Source organism: Scophthalmus maximus, chromosome 16 (genome assembly GCF_022379125.1).
Source record: "Scophthalmus maximus strain ysfricsl-2021 chromosome 16, ASM2237912v1, whole genome shotgun sequence".
In the NCBI taxonomy this organism is placed as follows: Eukaryota; Metazoa; Chordata; class Actinopteri; order Pleuronectiformes; family Scophthalmidae; genus Scophthalmus; species Scophthalmus maximus.
Window position 1 is genome coordinate 9,427,500 of NC_061530.1, and position 16,113 is coordinate 9,443,612.

General features: G+C 42.6%; 2 protein-coding genes and 1 long non-coding RNA gene across 3 annotated transcripts; 2 read left to right on the plus strand and 1 right to left on the minus strand.

Moving 5' to 3' along the window:
• The first annotated feature begins 2,133 nt into the window (after positions 1 to 2,133).
• On the plus strand, positions 2,134 to 7,648 carry nptx2b (neuronal pentraxin IIb). Its single transcript, XM_035613876.2, has 5 exons — positions 2,134 to 3,092; positions 3,715 to 3,934; positions 4,502 to 4,746; positions 4,879 to 5,058; positions 6,201 to 7,648. Exons 1-5 carry the CDS (start codon positions 2,649 to 2,651, stop codon positions 6,429 to 6,431), a joined length of 1,320 nt encoding a protein of 439 aa, XP_035469769.1. The 5' UTR covers positions 2,134 to 2,648; the 3' UTR covers positions 6,432 to 7,648.
• A 2,631-nt stretch (positions 7,649 to 10,279) lies between these two features.
• Positions 10,280 to 15,078, minus strand: tmem130 (transmembrane protein 130). Its single transcript, XM_035613305.2, has 8 exons — positions 14,950 to 15,078; positions 14,796 to 14,878; positions 14,541 to 14,712; positions 14,309 to 14,451; positions 13,843 to 13,927; positions 13,268 to 13,470; positions 11,765 to 11,859; positions 10,280 to 11,252 (listed from the first exon to the last, which is right to left on the minus strand). The coding sequence occupies exons 1-8, from the start codon at positions 14,955 to 14,957 to the stop codon at positions 11,115 to 11,117; spliced, it is 927 nt and encodes a 308-aa protein (XP_035469198.1). The 5' UTR covers positions 14,958 to 15,078; the 3' UTR covers positions 10,280 to 11,114.
• On the plus strand, positions 11,948 to 13,463 carry LOC118287765. Its single transcript, XR_004785723.1, has 3 exons — positions 11,948 to 12,041; positions 12,878 to 12,951; positions 13,285 to 13,463. It is a non-coding gene; the product is annotated as an uncharacterized LOC118287765 (long non-coding RNA).
• Positions 15,079 to 16,113: the final 1,035 nt, after the last annotated feature.

The window sequence follows — 16,113 nt, forward strand, 5'->3', positions numbered from 1 at the left end:
TTCATTAGTGTGTGTGTGTGTGTGTGTGTGAGGGGGTTCTTCCTGACAGGGGCTTTATCCTGAGAGGAGAAGGGAGAGTAGATGGCACACAGGTTTTGCAGGTTTCCAAAACCACTCATCCGTCCATTAGATTTGTGTTTTTTTTCTGCGCGCTGCTCCCGCTGCTGTTGCCCTCTTGATGAAACCGGACGACCCTAGCGTTGTTTCTCATATAGAAAGAAGTGCACTTTCCTTGAGTCTGAGTCTGAATCATCAACAATGAGCCCTGAAAAATCTATTCTTGCATCTGAAGCTCCCATTCGCATTCACTCCTTCTACCCTTATGAAACACCGAGGTCTGCAAAATGAGCGGACATGTTCCCTGTGAAGCAGGTAAACAATTCTTTAAAGCATTCGGATCTGACAGTCCTCCAGCTTTGAGAATATGATTGTTTTTGAAAATTGTAACTCCATAATAACACTGTTGTATTTTGTTGCAAAAAATAATAATCCTTTTCATTTCTAGGAGCTGTTTTTTTTTATTCAACTTGGGTTTATGTTGGGTTGGTGAGTAGCTTTTTTCTTTGTCACCTGGTAACCAGAAAATAGGTGTGATGTCAGAGTAAAAAATATGTGTATAACAAGGGAGGGAGGCAGAGTCTGTCAAATCCTGTGTTCAACACACTGCAGGTGTTTATGATCACTCACTGCTGTCCCAATTGTTGCCTTTCTTTCTTTCTTTCTCTATATCTGTCTTTCTTCTCAACTCACACCCGAAAACGCAGATTTGTCACATTTTAAAATAGCATTCATGTGCAATTTGCCTGTAGCTGTTTTGTTGTGGAATTAATGATCAAAACAAAAGCAGCAAATCAGTTTAAAATGAATATGTGTAAAGTGTCGCATTGCCTTGAAACCCCCTCAATCCGGACATCATTTGTCCATGAGATTAGCGACAGTCTTAAAATGTTCATAATATTCAGTTCAGTTTGGTTCCAAATACTCTTAAGATGTATTTCTCCGTCACATTTCAAGATATTTTTTATGGAAATTTTGGCCTTTATAGGACAGTGGAAGGAAAGTCGCATGTCAGACTCAGTTCAGTTGCTTTCAGCTGTAACACACTCTTTATTTTACGTCCCCCTACCTTAACAATATGAGCAGCAAAACATAAACATCATGGTTTACCACCATAATGTACAGTAAGGTCCGTAAGTTTTTGGACAGTGACACAATTTTTGTAAATTCGCCTCAATACGCTGTCACAATGGATTGTATATGAAGCAGTTCAGGTGCGATTGAAGTGTTGACTCTCAGGTGTCGATGCAAGTGAAGAAGGCCATCATAAGGCTGACAAAAATTTAAAAAAAAGGCACAGGTATGTCTGTAAACATTCCCTTTATACTGGAAGGTGCTCAGGCAGAGATGGTGCTCAGGAAGAGATCCAGTAGTTGAAATGTGTGGACTGATTCAACACCCCTTATAGATTAATATGAATGGGAATCTCCTTCAGACACCTGGATACATGTTTTCAATTTCAATTGGTACAAACATGACAGTCTTTTGGAAATATTTCGTTGACACGCGTCAGTCATGACAGTGATGATATGACTTATTAACACTTAACTGTCTTCCAGTATCTACTTTGTCACTCTTGGGTGTCATTAAAAGAAGAGAAAATCCCCCACTGACTGTGTGGCGAATGGTTGGATGCCATGTTCAAAGCACAGTGGCATGTCTTGCAGTCTGCACTGCATGCTTTATTGACCTTTCACAAGCACACGGGCAGCTCCCGCTAATTGTTCACCACCACATCCTGTTTCTTCACCGCTTGGTGTGTATTGAAGAGATTCACATGCAGTTTGAATTATTTGTCACGTTTCTGACGGCTAGAAAACTTTATCAACACAATTATTTTTGCGTGCATATCTGTTCTTTTCTGAGTTTGATTAACAGCAGCTCATTATTCATTCAGCTGATTGTGTTATGTGTTTATTAAGTTTTGATCCATATATTGTACAATCCAACACAACCATGTGTTTCACACATATACCCATAGGTGTCATTTACACTGGGGACACGTCCCCACCACTTTTTCAAATGGCCAATTTTGTCCCCACCACCATAACAATACAATAAGTACAATAATAGCTGTTGTTTTTCCTCTAAATGATCACGGCCCATGTGGCACCACCCATAGCTGTGTCGTTGAAAGACAGTTGCCTCCTCGTTGCCCTCACTGCTGAACAAACTTTCCAAATGAAAGCTGGTCAATGACGTCAGCCTACTACGACCAACCGAGGAGCTTTTCCCCGGACACCTTTTTTGGTAATCCTCTTTCCTTGGGGGAGCTGTCCGATCAGCACCACACTGTGCGCTCGGCTTGTGCCAGGAATAGTCTCGGTGAACACATGTCCATTTAACCGGGCTTACGGTGACAGGCTCGTCCTCTATCGGATCTTATGCTCCGAGTTTTTCGAGATGTTTGTGTTGCGACATGGCGCTGCTTAGTAGAAGTCGTCACCCGTGATGTCTTATTTCCTTTTTCCTGGGTTGTCCTCACTTAGGGTTTCACTTTTACGCACGACCTCCAAGTTGATTTCATTAGACGGTGTTGAGGCTGTAGTATTCGGCTTTCCCCTTTACGGCAGACCCGAGCCGCCGCCGGTATGATTTCAATCTTGTTCGGGTTGTTATGTTGTTGTTGGGCACTGGGCTCCGGTCAACTTGCGAGCGGCCAGGCGGACGATGGGAAGCGGTTCATCTGCCGGGCAATACCCCTCAGCGGCGATGCCAGTTGCCCCGTGACGCTGTTGCCGGAGCTTAACGCCGGCAGCCAAGAAGAGGAGCTCAGGAACACCGTGATGCAGCTACGCGAGACAATTCTGCAGCAGAAAGAAACGATTTCCAAACAGCGAGGCACCATCAACGAGCTTACCACCAAGCTGTCCCTCTGCGCCTCGGCCACCGACGACAGGAAGTACGACAAGGGGGGCCCCTGGGGCAAAGAGAAGCAAAATACCATGGGGGACGTACCCAGAGATCCTAACGACACCATTGACAGTCTTGGCAAAACCATGCAAGGGCTCAAGGACCGGCTGGAGAACCTGGAGGTAAGGTGCCACCAACTGCGCAAAGCATAACCCCCCCGTGCCAAATGCGTAAAATCACAATTTGATTCGCAGAAAGGATTTTTCTAGGATTAGGACACATTGTTGATTCACAGCTCAGCAGTATAACTTCTGGGAATCGCTAGGGCACATATGGCTGTGATCAAACCCACGCATCCGTGGGAAAGAGATTCATTGTCTAATTGTCCAGCCTCAAACTTCCTATTAGGCAGGGGGGATTATATGACTTGTGTGTTTATAGAGCTTTGTCGATCACCTACAGCGTTTTAAAAAGCTTATCAATATCTTCATCACAGTCTTAAAATGACTGCCTCAAATTATGCACGTGCTATAACTGGAACAAACAAAGATAATTCATTGACATAGCAGAATAAAGGAGGAGAAAACTGACCAAAATCTTACACAGTCGTCCAATAATGCGGAGAATGTACTTCTCTCCAACTTCAACTGGTGGAAAAACCTTGAAATTGTATTCATAGGCCTGCCAGTCTCTCATACAGAAGGGTCACAGCTTGTTTAACAGTGATGTAAGGCATCACTTTCATTTCACTGAAGTATTGTTGTCATCTGATTATCTCTTTATGTCCTGTCCATCTCTCCATAGCAACAGCAGATGCGAGCCAACGTATCCGGCGCTTCGTTCCCCAGCGAGCTGCGCAACTTGCTGCAGCGTCGGCTCGGGGAGCTGGAGAAACAGCTCCTGAAGAAAGTCAGCAACCTGGAGGAGGAGAAGAGCATGCTGTCGAATGCCACAGCCGCCTACCGGCTGAAGACCGAGAGCACGCTGAACGCCCTGGTGGAGAGGATCAGTGAGCTGGAGAAAGGTAAAGGATGACACCGAGTGACTTTTTACAGTCAGATTCAAATTGCCAAAAAGTTTGACTACACCTGGTCTCAGACTCTGAACCTGTATTGATTTAGTAGGAAGGAAAGGAAACATTGTTTTGAGATTAGATCAGGGTATATGGTTGGGTGACATATACAGTAAATGAAGTACAGCATATAAGTGGAGTGAGTGAATTGGAGAGAGGTGCATGATGACACTAAAGCATCCGACCTATTTTGACTTAAAACACATTCACGGAAAGGAGGCAAAGGAAGGCAACCAGAGGTATAAAGAAGTCGAGAGGATCTGATGAATCACAGACGGTGAAATGAAAGTGAGAGACATGCGTATTCTTCACACAAAATAGACCTTTTGTTGCAGCTGTTTCAAACCTTGACTGGGAGGATGTGTGTCTGTTTTCTTCATTGTCATTCTGGGGCAGAGATTAACAATCTTAAGAAAAGACATAACCTCATGGGACACCTCTCACTCCTCCTGCCCTCTCACTGTCTTGTCTTTTTCTCTCTCTCTCTCTCTCTCTCTCTCTCTCGCTGTGTCTTTTCAGGGGGAGGAGACTTCAAGTCCCCGGAGCAGTTCAAGCTGTCCCTGCCCCAGCGGACCAACTACCTGTACGGCCGCATCACTAAGACCCTGCCAGAGATGTACGCCTTCACCCTCTGCATGTGGATCAAGTCCAGTGCCAGTCCGGGCATAGGGACACCGTTCTCGTATGGGGTGCCGGGCCAAGCGAACGAAATAGTGCTGATCGAGTGGGGCAACAACCCTATAGAGCTTCTCATCAATGACAAGGCAAGTAGCCTCCGTTTTTTTCTTACATTTCTCCCGAACTGTGTGTAATTTGGGTCCAATTCAAACGATGAAAACCCCACAGTTGAAAGTTGACGCAACAACTGAGTTCAGTGTATCGTGAACATACTGTAGGTTGCCCAACTGCCATTGGAGGTACGTGATGGGAGATGGCACCACATCTGCATCTCCTGGACAACGCGAGACGGCCAGTGGGAGGCTTACCAGAATGGAGAAAGACTGGGGAGTGGTGATAACCTGGCGGCCTGGCACCCCATCAAACCTGGGGGAGTCATCATCCTGGGGCAGGAGCAGGTGAGGAAGTGTCGGGGGGAAATTGGCGATCAGATTCCTCCATAGTTGTCTTCACAATAGTTTGGAATGAAACCACCAGGGACTTTTTAATGAGTGAGGCACACTAACCACGTAGCCTGGTACCATCAACTCTTCGGAGCAGCATGTTCACGTTATCAGTTGATTACTTCAAAGCCTTCTGCTAGTGGCCGGTGTTATTCATGACACATCTGCTGCGCTCTGTGTTCCGTGCACATGACAAACTTGACCATGTTAGCATTGTCACCGTGGGCATGCTTACGTAGGCATTTAGTTCAGCCTCGCGGAGCGGCTGGCCTGGCCGCAGAGTCTTGTCAGCACTGTGAAGGCAACAAAGCTGTTCAGAAGCTCAAACTGTACATTAAACACGCTCCGACCTACGTATTAACAACACATGCATTAAGAGTGAATTCGATCATCGTCCAGACTACACGTCCGTTGTGATGTCCTCTTAAGAATTAAGTAGTAGTAAAGTAAACGAAAAGAAAGATAAAGAGTAATTAGGGTAAGTTGCAACTAAAGAAAGTAATTAGACGCATCATTTCCAGAAGTTTAATCAAAATCCAATTAGTGGCATCCAAGGGATTGATTTACAAATACTCTTTTAGGTGATTTAACAGAGGCCAGAAACGGAAGGTTGAGTCTACAACTTGTTTTAATTATTCCAATTTTTCATATTTTATTAATCCATTTACTTATTCAGTTCAAATTAATTAGAATTAGAATTTTTTTAGTTTTGTCCCACATCTTTTCACTAATGGAAATAAAATTCTATGGGAGAAATTCTGCTAAAAGCAGCCACATTTATGATATTCCAGTCTAGTGATATTGATATAAAAAAAATACAATTCTCTTTGTGTGTTGGTTTTGTATTTGTAGAATATAACCAGGTTTCTGAAATCACAAAATTCAAAGAACTTCTTTTTTAAAGACTTGATCTCAGTGTCCTCAATAGAAACCGCTGTGCGTGGAGCACCAGTCTGGAGGAGAACAAGGCAATAACAAACATATAGCCTTGAAACCTTAATGACTCCTCCACCTCGAAAAAGATAATTACCTTTGATAATGGTGCTGTTGTTGATGATGCTTTGAATTTACACCCCGTTGTTTTATGGCACTCACAGGACGTGGTGGGCGGGCGCTTTGACGCGGGACAGGCCTTCGTGGGCGAGCTGAGTCAAGTGAACATTTGGGACCGCATTCTGAAGCCGGTCGAGATCCAGTCCATGGCCAACTGCAGTACTTACATCCCCGGGAACGTGGTCCCCTGGCTGGCAAGCAACGTTGAAGTGTTTGGGAGGGGAGCATTCAAGCGGCCTTTGGAGTTGTGTCAGGAGCGGCTGCCCAATGCTTAAAAACTGCTTCACTGCCTCTGCTTTGATTCATCGGTGTTTGCATCCACTCAGCATTTGTTCTTGTTTACCGTCTGCTCTGACTGTAGGGAAGTTGATTGACTCTCTGTTATACATGCATGTGTAACAGTGTTGTTTTATTTGGTTTTGCACAGAGATACTGTATATTGGGGATACGTTGAACCAGGTAGGATCTCTCACAATCAAATGCACGCATGCGCACGACAGCTGTGGACATTTTGACAATAGGATCTGGGACGTTGAATGTGGTAACACACCAAAGTGCACATTGTACCGTGGAGGCTGAACAGTGGCAATCAGGGAATTACCTACTTGCATTTCTTTCTCCGCCTTGATTAAGGTACTTAGGTCAGTACGCCCACACCACGGCGAAAAGGTCCACTCAGGTCTTACTGCTAACACCAACCCCCCCCCCCTCTCCACCCTCGACAGCTTTGAGGCCAGCAGGGAAATCCAAGCTGGTGCGGCACAGACGCACACAGCTACTGCGGCTACTACAAATACACTGAGGTTCAGAACAGCTGACAGTTTGGCGTTGGCATGTGAGCTGGTGTCGTTTGTGTGCTGTGTGGGAGGGGAAGATTAAAGGTTTTGCCAATGTTATGTCTATTCCTTAGCCAGGAAATGGGCTTAGAGCCAACATCAATCAGGTCTCTGATCCTGACGCGTTCAGTAACTTTGTGTGGGGAATGTAACTGGACAAAAGCTATTTTGCACTTTATCTGTGTCGTGGCACTGGTTTGTACTGTAGTTTGATTTAGTCTTAACATATAATTCTCTGCATGTGTAACTGACACCAGTGATACTAGTGAGTCTGTCACAGTGCTTCTTTTCCTCCTGCCTTTTGCATTTGGAGACTCATGTTACGTATATTCATAGCATCAATATTGTGTCTAAATCTGTGATTTGTAATGTCAATGCAGTGAATATTGTGACCAGGCATCCAACAGAGATTTGATCATGAGACCCATCAAAAATCTTACAAATATATTTTGAATGTGCTGTTGAATTTACCTTCATTATTTGTCTGTATCATGTAATTACACATCATATGATATTTTTCATATTTCAGTATGAGTACATGTATTGGGAATTGATCACCTTGTTTTGTGGCCTTCTAATGGAGACCCAAGTGCCGTTTAATGTTTTCTAAATGTCAAAAATGAATTGTTTTGCCAGTAAAAAAAAAAGGGGAAAATAAAGACAACTACAGCTGCAAAATGAGTTTACATATGTGGTTTTATCATCTGTCAGCCATTACTTCATGTGTTTCCTGCTGATCCATACATGTGTTTAAGAGTGAAATGAAGCACGGTCATCTGAGATTACACAGTGGCAGACGTTGTTTAAGCGCATGGCAGATCTGGACCGTGTCTCTCGTTAGCAGTATCTGTCAAGTTGGTAAGGTGACACACAAGTGACATGTGCAGCTAATGGCACAGGCTGAGCGGGGTCTTTAGAGTCGGATGGCTTGGGACAGAGACAACAACAGGTGTCCTGGGTGGCATTAGCAACGCTTAACTGATGAGAGAGGCCGAAAGGTCACGGGTGACGTCACAGACACCCTCCCTTTGACAGAGCAACTAGTTCCATCCACACCGTGCTGTGAAAACATGTAGGTTGAAAAAAATGATGTGAATGTTAATAGTTGATACTTTGGGAATCACCAAGGAAATCCCGAATGGTTATCAGCTATTTAAAAGGCAGCTGAACAATCAATTAAAAGAGATGCGCAAAAAAAGTATGCGTAGAATGTGACTGCAAATGCACCAGTTTGACGTGTGAGAGTTTGAGGGGTTTTGCTGTTGTCGCCTTCACACTGTGCTCGTGGGTGAAGTCGACTGATTCATTTGGAGAGCTCACGCCAGGGTGTTTTTCTGGCCGCCTTGTCTGAGGACAGAATTCATCCAGCTTGAATGGCATGTTCATGAACATGCCATTTTTCCAGTGACACAGGATGCTCTGCATGTTAAAGCCTTTTATCTGGACTGAGGGTGGCTGGGTAGCGCCATCCGGCTCTTCAGAGCGGAATTTTATCAATAATGGTCCCGGTAATGGAAAAGAAGATGTACAAGTCGGCATCTGTTGGAACATTAGTGGCTTGTCTGATTTAAGAAAGCTGCGTAAAAGAACGAGGCATAATGAGTAATTCTTACAAGCAAATGAAAACAGAAATCAATCAGTGTCACGTGATATAACAAAAACAAGTTGTTGAACAGAAAGAGAAATAATGATGTCGAAAATGGAATATGATGAATGAATGTACACGCAGGCTTCAGTTTTTTTCTTTGACTGGAAAACCACTTTGAGTCCATGTCAGTAGCATTATTTAAAGCTGCATCAATATAATCATATTAACAATGAATCAAATGTGCATCATGTGAACGGGGTGCCACAGTGGTCTGTCGTCCAACTCTGCAGTTCCTCCTGGCTCCACTGGGCATTTCATCATTCTTCAGCTCGTTGTTTTGGTGCATTCTCAATGCTCACAGCATCATTTTTCTACCGCAGCACGCCTTTGTTGTCAGCAATTAAAGCTTCATAAATCCACTGTATGCCACCTTTTTAACGCCAAAAACAGCAAATAGACACAGTTAGTGCCTAGCTGGTTAACATAGTGGAGAATTTATCTCCTAAAGAGCCAGATATTTCCCCCAGGAGTTGGTGGAGACCAAAAAGGGAGCTACAAGGAGGGTGACTATTGGACCTCAGGTGGGCAGAAACACATCTCCAAATAATAAATGCTAATGTTCCTCCATGTCCGCTGGATGTGCACATGAACAACCGGTTGCTAGTGCATTCATCACATCAATTGGTTATGGGCAGACTTTCACCACCGCAGTGTTTTAGCTCAAAGTCGATCCTCCAACGGAAGATATTCATCAAAGCACCTGCAGCTCCTCACGAGCATCACTGACAGCGGGCATTCATCGCGACACTCACAGTGAATGAATGTTGTGACTTCTCTAACGGAGGACAAGCTGTCAGTTAACACCGCCAATGTACTAAGTGGCACACAAGTCATCTGACACACGTCAGTGCCGTGAGAAAAGATCCAAAGTTTTTGTTCTGTGTGTGGTAATCATATGCCATCACCTTTGTTTGGTTAAGTCCCACTCAAACTGTTTTTCTTTCTTTTTGACAATTTGATGTTCTGTAATTTCATCCTTTATCACCTGTTAATCGGTGCCAAAGAACAAATAGACTCCCTCAGAATCTCATGTACTGCAACTTACTTGCCTTCATAGTGAAATAGATATCTTTGCATGTTTAATAAGGAGGTATGATTTTCCTCATTATGATAAAAACCTGTGTCCCCCATACATTTTAGTCTATAGATAGCAATGACAGGTCAGTCAGTCAATCCACTATACTTTCACGTTGAAATATGAATTAAATATTGATTTAGTACTATGGAATTTGGTCCAGATATCCAAAGCGCCCAGAGGATAAATCTTCATGACCTTGGCACCAGAGCAGTCAGTATCTATCTCGCTAAATAGCAAATCTTGGCATGTGAAAATGCAAAAACTAAATTGAGCATTGTAAAAAATGTACCCGCCAAACATAAGCATGTCAACATCTAAGTGAAAGCACGGTTGTGCCTAAGTGCGGCCCCACAGCCGCTCTCAGTCGCAGTCTGATAATTAAACTATAGTACACGGCGAAGCCAACCTTCAAGAAAATATATATCCGGGCCTGACAATGAATCACAAGTAATGCAGAAGTTCATAAAATTCGTGACTATGAAGTGATGTGTAGGTCTGATCCTATACAGTAGCCCAAAACCTAATCTTTGGCCTTTTCCCCAGTCATTTTATAGATATTATAGATGATGCAATTTCTCTCCTTATCTTCATTACTGGGTCCAACACCCTGAACATGATCGGCCTCCTCCGTCATGCAGCCATCCACCCTGTTTACATTCCAGCTAACCCCCCCAAAAATCTGAAGCATTATATTAGTCTTTGGAGCAGTAATAGTGGTGGTGTTTTTGTATGTTCTGCACATTTATTGCACTGATGAATCTGCCTTCTTCAAATGAGTTTCTGGTATCCACTTGACAGAGATCAATATTGAATGTATCAGAGAATTGATTATATTGTTATCAAACTATTTAACACTGCAAGAAAAGAAGAAAAAAAGGTAACCCAAAGGAAGCTTCAATTCTGAGAGCAAAGCAAAGAAAGGCTCACATTAATACATCAATATGAGAAAAAAAGAAAAAACATAAATAAATAAAAGCTCTGGGGCATTTTTCTCAGCGTGCTTAAATTAACACTCATTGTTTAAACATGAGCTACACTTGAGCTATTAAATTATCTGTCTGTCTGAATAAGCTCACAGCATCATTAATTGATCACATTACCTGCTTTCTGGACAAGTATTTGACTTACTGAACCATTAACTAACACAGCTTAGACCATAGTCCTAAACAGGCACTGCTCCATTGATTAAAAAAAGGCCCTATCAGGCAAAGTGTTGTGTACTGATGTACCTTCACAAATTTGGCTACATAAATCTATAACATGTTGATGTGTGATAAGATGAAAGTGGTCATAACTTCTATAACTTCATAATTGTGTTGCTGTCGAATACATATATATGTGCACGTGGAAGCATCTGGGACGCGGGCAGAGAGCAAACGGTGCAGCAGCGTGATGGTTAGGAGAAGTACTGAGTCCCATACTGCATGAGAGGCTCTTTCTCTCCTCTCCCCAGGTTGGAGAACTTAAAGAGGATCGTGCTTTGGTCATCTGAGTCTGGGTTCTTCAGGAATACAGCGTTGCTGGAAGCGGCGGTCTGCAAAATGACATTTATCCACAGGGAAGGCAAGTCAGTGGGTGAAGTGTCTGAGAGTTTCAAAGTAGCAGTGAGATAAGAGGCAATTTCACAAACAATAAAAACTTGTCAGATTCCCACAACATTTGGATCTGGCCGCTTCTTCTCCACACACAAACTGTTGCTGCGGTGTAATTTACTTCTGGGCGCAGGCAGCCCCCTTGTGGTTATTCGCAATATTCAAGTGCAAACACTGATTTTCTCAAAGAGGGTTAAGATTGTTTAGTACATCAGAACTTATGTAAACAAACAAAAAACAATTCTGATGATTTAACCTCAAACAATAGAATAAAAATTATGAAGTACTGTATATCATTTTACAACCACTCATTGATTTGGCCTGTAGGAGTCCTGTTTGCTACTAAATATGCATGTTGTGACATCCATTTATCAAGCCCAGGGAGGAGTATCAAAGGAGACATTTACACACAGTCGGTCGTAAGATCCAGCAGCACATTGTGTCATTCGTGTACCTGTGATCTGTTGCGACAGGCGATAACTGCGATGAAGGAGAAGGTTGCCACAAGAACGGCAGCACATGACAGCATGAAGAAGAGGTGGGGGTTGCCTGCAATCAACACGCAAAACAGTTTTCTTTTAATCTGTGAGTGTACTTCTCTTAGTGACAATGTGTCATTTAAAAGTGCAGTGAAGTTCTTTTTCATGGTCAGATTTCATTTAGCATCCGGGTGAAATGAAGACAGATGTTGTCCTGCGACTGTGAGCTACAGTCCAGCTGCTGCTGCGGAGGTGAGACGATGACCTTGCCCTTTGACCTAACCGAGGCGTTTCGCGTCAAGTCCATATTTTACCATTTAAGTACGAAGCTGACATTAAAGGCCGGTTATGATGAGTCCTCGATAGATCCCATGGCTTCGGTTGGGTCACAAAGATCGATTAAGCTCAGCAGACATGTGCTGAACTCAGTGTCTCACTGGCTCTTCGCTGTGCGCGGAACTAACACAGCTAAGCGGCACATGGCCAGCCTTATCTAAAACATCGCGTGACACAGCTTCCTCCACAATCTGTTTGATTGGAAAAAAATCAAGATAAAAAAGAATGAGCCAACTGCATGCACTAGATCAAATCGATGAACAAAGAGTGACTGATTCGTCACTGGAGGTCTGATCAGACAGAAGGGAACTTATTATGGCAGAAGGCTTTTTGCATTCTTTTTGGTCCTCTATGCAGACTGGTATTAAGTGTAAAAAATGCATTACCTTGCGTGTCAAATTCACATTCCAGTGAAATATGCAGTTGCCCACCCTGGGAACAACTTCCCGTGTACAGTAGCCTATACCTGTCCCGTGTAAAGTACAACCCTGAGGCTTTGGTGTGACGTAATCTTGTTTCCTAAAATAACATGAACTCCAGTTCAATGAATTCACAATGAAAGTACTTTATTGTGACGCATAATCAGTCCCAGGCATTAGAACCTGTCAAACCCCTCAGGGCTGAGATGTCACATGGGAGTGGTTGAAGTTTTGTCGAAGTGACTTGTTGATCATGTCAGAGTCATCACAGTGATTTTAATCAGGGTGTTGACGGTTGTAAAGCAAACTAATAAAGTGTGTTTTGCTTGTAAGACCTACAGATCTTTCTCCCTCTTCAAAAGGAACCAAAGGAAGTTTCAATTGATTCACACCCTTCTGTAGAACTGGTGAGTGGTGAAACTGTGTTACACTACAAGTTATGCTATGAATACGGCTAGAGTCCATTCAAGTACATGACGAAGTGGATGAATGAGATGCATCCATGAAGATAAAGCCTTGGTCTTTGTTCTATCACTTGATGACAACGCAATTTTGACCTTATCAAACAGAATTTTTGTGTTGTAATGGTTTCATAACCCTGAAACGACAAAGCATTTCATTCCATTTTACAAGCTTCACAACTTGTGACTTTTTAGTCGAATGGAAAACAGCCTGTTGTATGTGTGTGCGTGCATGTGTGTGTGTGTGTGTGTGGCCACCCACTGCTTCTCTTGGCGTAGAGGCTGAAGGAGGTCTGCAGTTGGCTGATGTCGTTGCGGACGCTGATGTCCAGGCAGTGGACTCCGGTGGAGGTGAAGCTGTGGTTCAGTCTCAGGGTGTTTTCATACAACATGGTCAGTGTGCAGCCCCCTGTCGTGTCGGGCACACACATAGGCAGGAAACGCCAGCACACCCACATGGGAGGACTGAAGACACAGGAGAGGAGATAGACCTTCATTATTGTTTTTAGATTTTTTTTTAATAATTTTCAAACGTGTCACTTAAATGTGAAAGATAAAGGGAAAGAATAATGGTGTCTTTTTCATATCTGTCAACATAATTATTTCCCACATGTGCCTATTGAACATGTTACATTTGATGGGGGGGGGAAAACTGAGACGGGGTGAATGATGAATATCAAGTATCTTATAAAATACAGTAACAACAGAAAGGAACACATGGGGAAATAAAATTGATTCACTCTCTGCAGAGTGGAAAGGCGTATGTAATTTCTATTCTGTGCATGTTAATCTCTTTCAAGAAAAGACGGAGAATGAACAAAATAAAATGCAGCTTACCTTCCATCGACATGAAAATCCAAACTGAAGTCCTGGGACACCGCATAATCAGAAGGGCCCTTCAGCTCGATGTTTTTGATTACATCTGAAAAAATTATTTAATTTATTAATTTCTCTAATTAGTTTGGGAAGAATGAAAAGATTGTAATTTCATTCGAATCCATTTTAAGAGATCATTAAATACTAAACATCCAATTATGGTTACATCCGATAATTTGACAATGCAAGTTGAATTCTTGGTGTAAATTTCTTGAAGTAATTTCCAAAATACTGATGACATCTGCCTCAGTGACATTTGCCAAAAAACTGCACTTGGAAACAGTGACATTACCGCAACCTCATCTTATGATCAAAAATATTTCCTCCAAGAAAGTAAACTTGTGACAGTGAACTGTAGTTTTTTTTTTTTTTTTTACTCATCTAATTGGAACAATTTGCTGATGTATTTATGAAAGAAATTACAAACCGAGCACTTTAACATCGGTGGAGTAGACCCCGGTGATTTCAGGTGCATATTTGGTCATGTTGACTACTTTCAGCTGCAGTGTGTAGTTCCCTGACTCTGGGTAATGGTAGCGGACAACCGGTTCCGTCCCCTGGATCACTTCTCTGCACCAGAGATCAGAAGAAGCGTGAATGATAACAAAAAGTACATATCAAACCTTTGTGAAAAAGTGTAAAAAGAAGAATCCTTGTACCCGTTGCCTAAGTCCCATGTATAGGTGAATTTTGCAGTGCTGAAATTCTGCTGGGGATCGAAGAGTTCAAACATGGTCTCTGTGGGGATGTCTGACGCCAGTTCGCCTGTGTCTCTCACATAGGTGGCATTTCCCTCCATTTGATAGAATACCAGCTTCCCCGCGATTTTTTCTGTTGAAAGGAGAAGATATACGTCGTCAGGAAGCCACTACACCTGTAAGAAAAGAACAACATAAGACAACTGGATGACCTACCCAGATCTGCCAACGGGTCTGTAGTCTCCGCCACACCCAGGAGGACCAGGAGCAGCAGCATCAAGATCCATATGCCATTTTTTCTGCGGGTAAATGTCCAAAAGTTTAAAAATGAATCTTAAAAAAAGGATTCATTTTTGAATTGTGGATTTACCTGTCCATGTCTGCTGTAGATGTAGCAGGAGCTTACTGGTGGTCCTCGGGCTTGAATAGATAAAGATACAGAGCTACAGAAAGCAGAGAGGTTGGACATTGGGGGGGGGGGGGGTATAAAGACTTGAAATTGTCACCATGCGTTGCAATCATGTGGCCGCGGACAAACAAGCAGCTTTTGAGGGAGGAGGCTTTGTCCTGGGTCACATTTCACATTCCTCTGTAAAATGGGACATCCACTCTCATGTTTAAGGTTTTATTTTTACTACGAAAATGCCAACTTGAGGCTGTTTTAATTAGGTGTCTGTATTATTATCATTTAACAAACGTACATATATGAATATGTTTTTAAATTTATATTTTGTAATGTTAATGTTTGATCATTTTATATGCCTATTATAATCTTGATATCATTGACAATTAGTGGTATCCTTTAACCCCTCGAATTATGGAAGACTTGTTTTCAGTTTGAAATGAGACATGTCCACATGGGGGCGCTAACAACCCAAGAATTACACAACCATCAGGCTGTAACTGATTATTCCCTATTAATCAAGATTGAACGAAATCACCGGGTTGAAATACACGTTGAATGGAGCAAAAAACCATGATGATAAAGATAAATATGCGTATAGCAAAAAAAAAAATCAAAATCAAAATCTCTAACTGGTCTACATTTAGATTTACATGTAAAAGCTTAAGCTCCCACTTTAAAAGGTGGACGTTTAAATTGCAAACATGTGTTGAGATGAATTAACTTACTTCAGTCCTACAGTTAGTGCAGGACCACATTTTATCATTTAATACTCACATTTGACCGCACTGTGAAAACGTTTGATTACATTTTGGTCACCTACTGAACGCAGAACTTTTAGTACATGGCACTAATGCTCCTTTTTACTACATGTTCCACTCATGCACTGCAGAGTTATAACGCCCTCTGTAGGCCAGTGGGGCGTTTTATTTCAATAATTTGTATACTTTGTTACCCCCCCGTCATAATTAATACATAATTATTGTTCTTAATAATAATATCACACACACACACACGCACACACACACACACACACACTCACGCATACACTCTCACACACACAAACACACACACACACACACACACACACACACACACACACACACACACACACACCCTCTCTCAAAACTC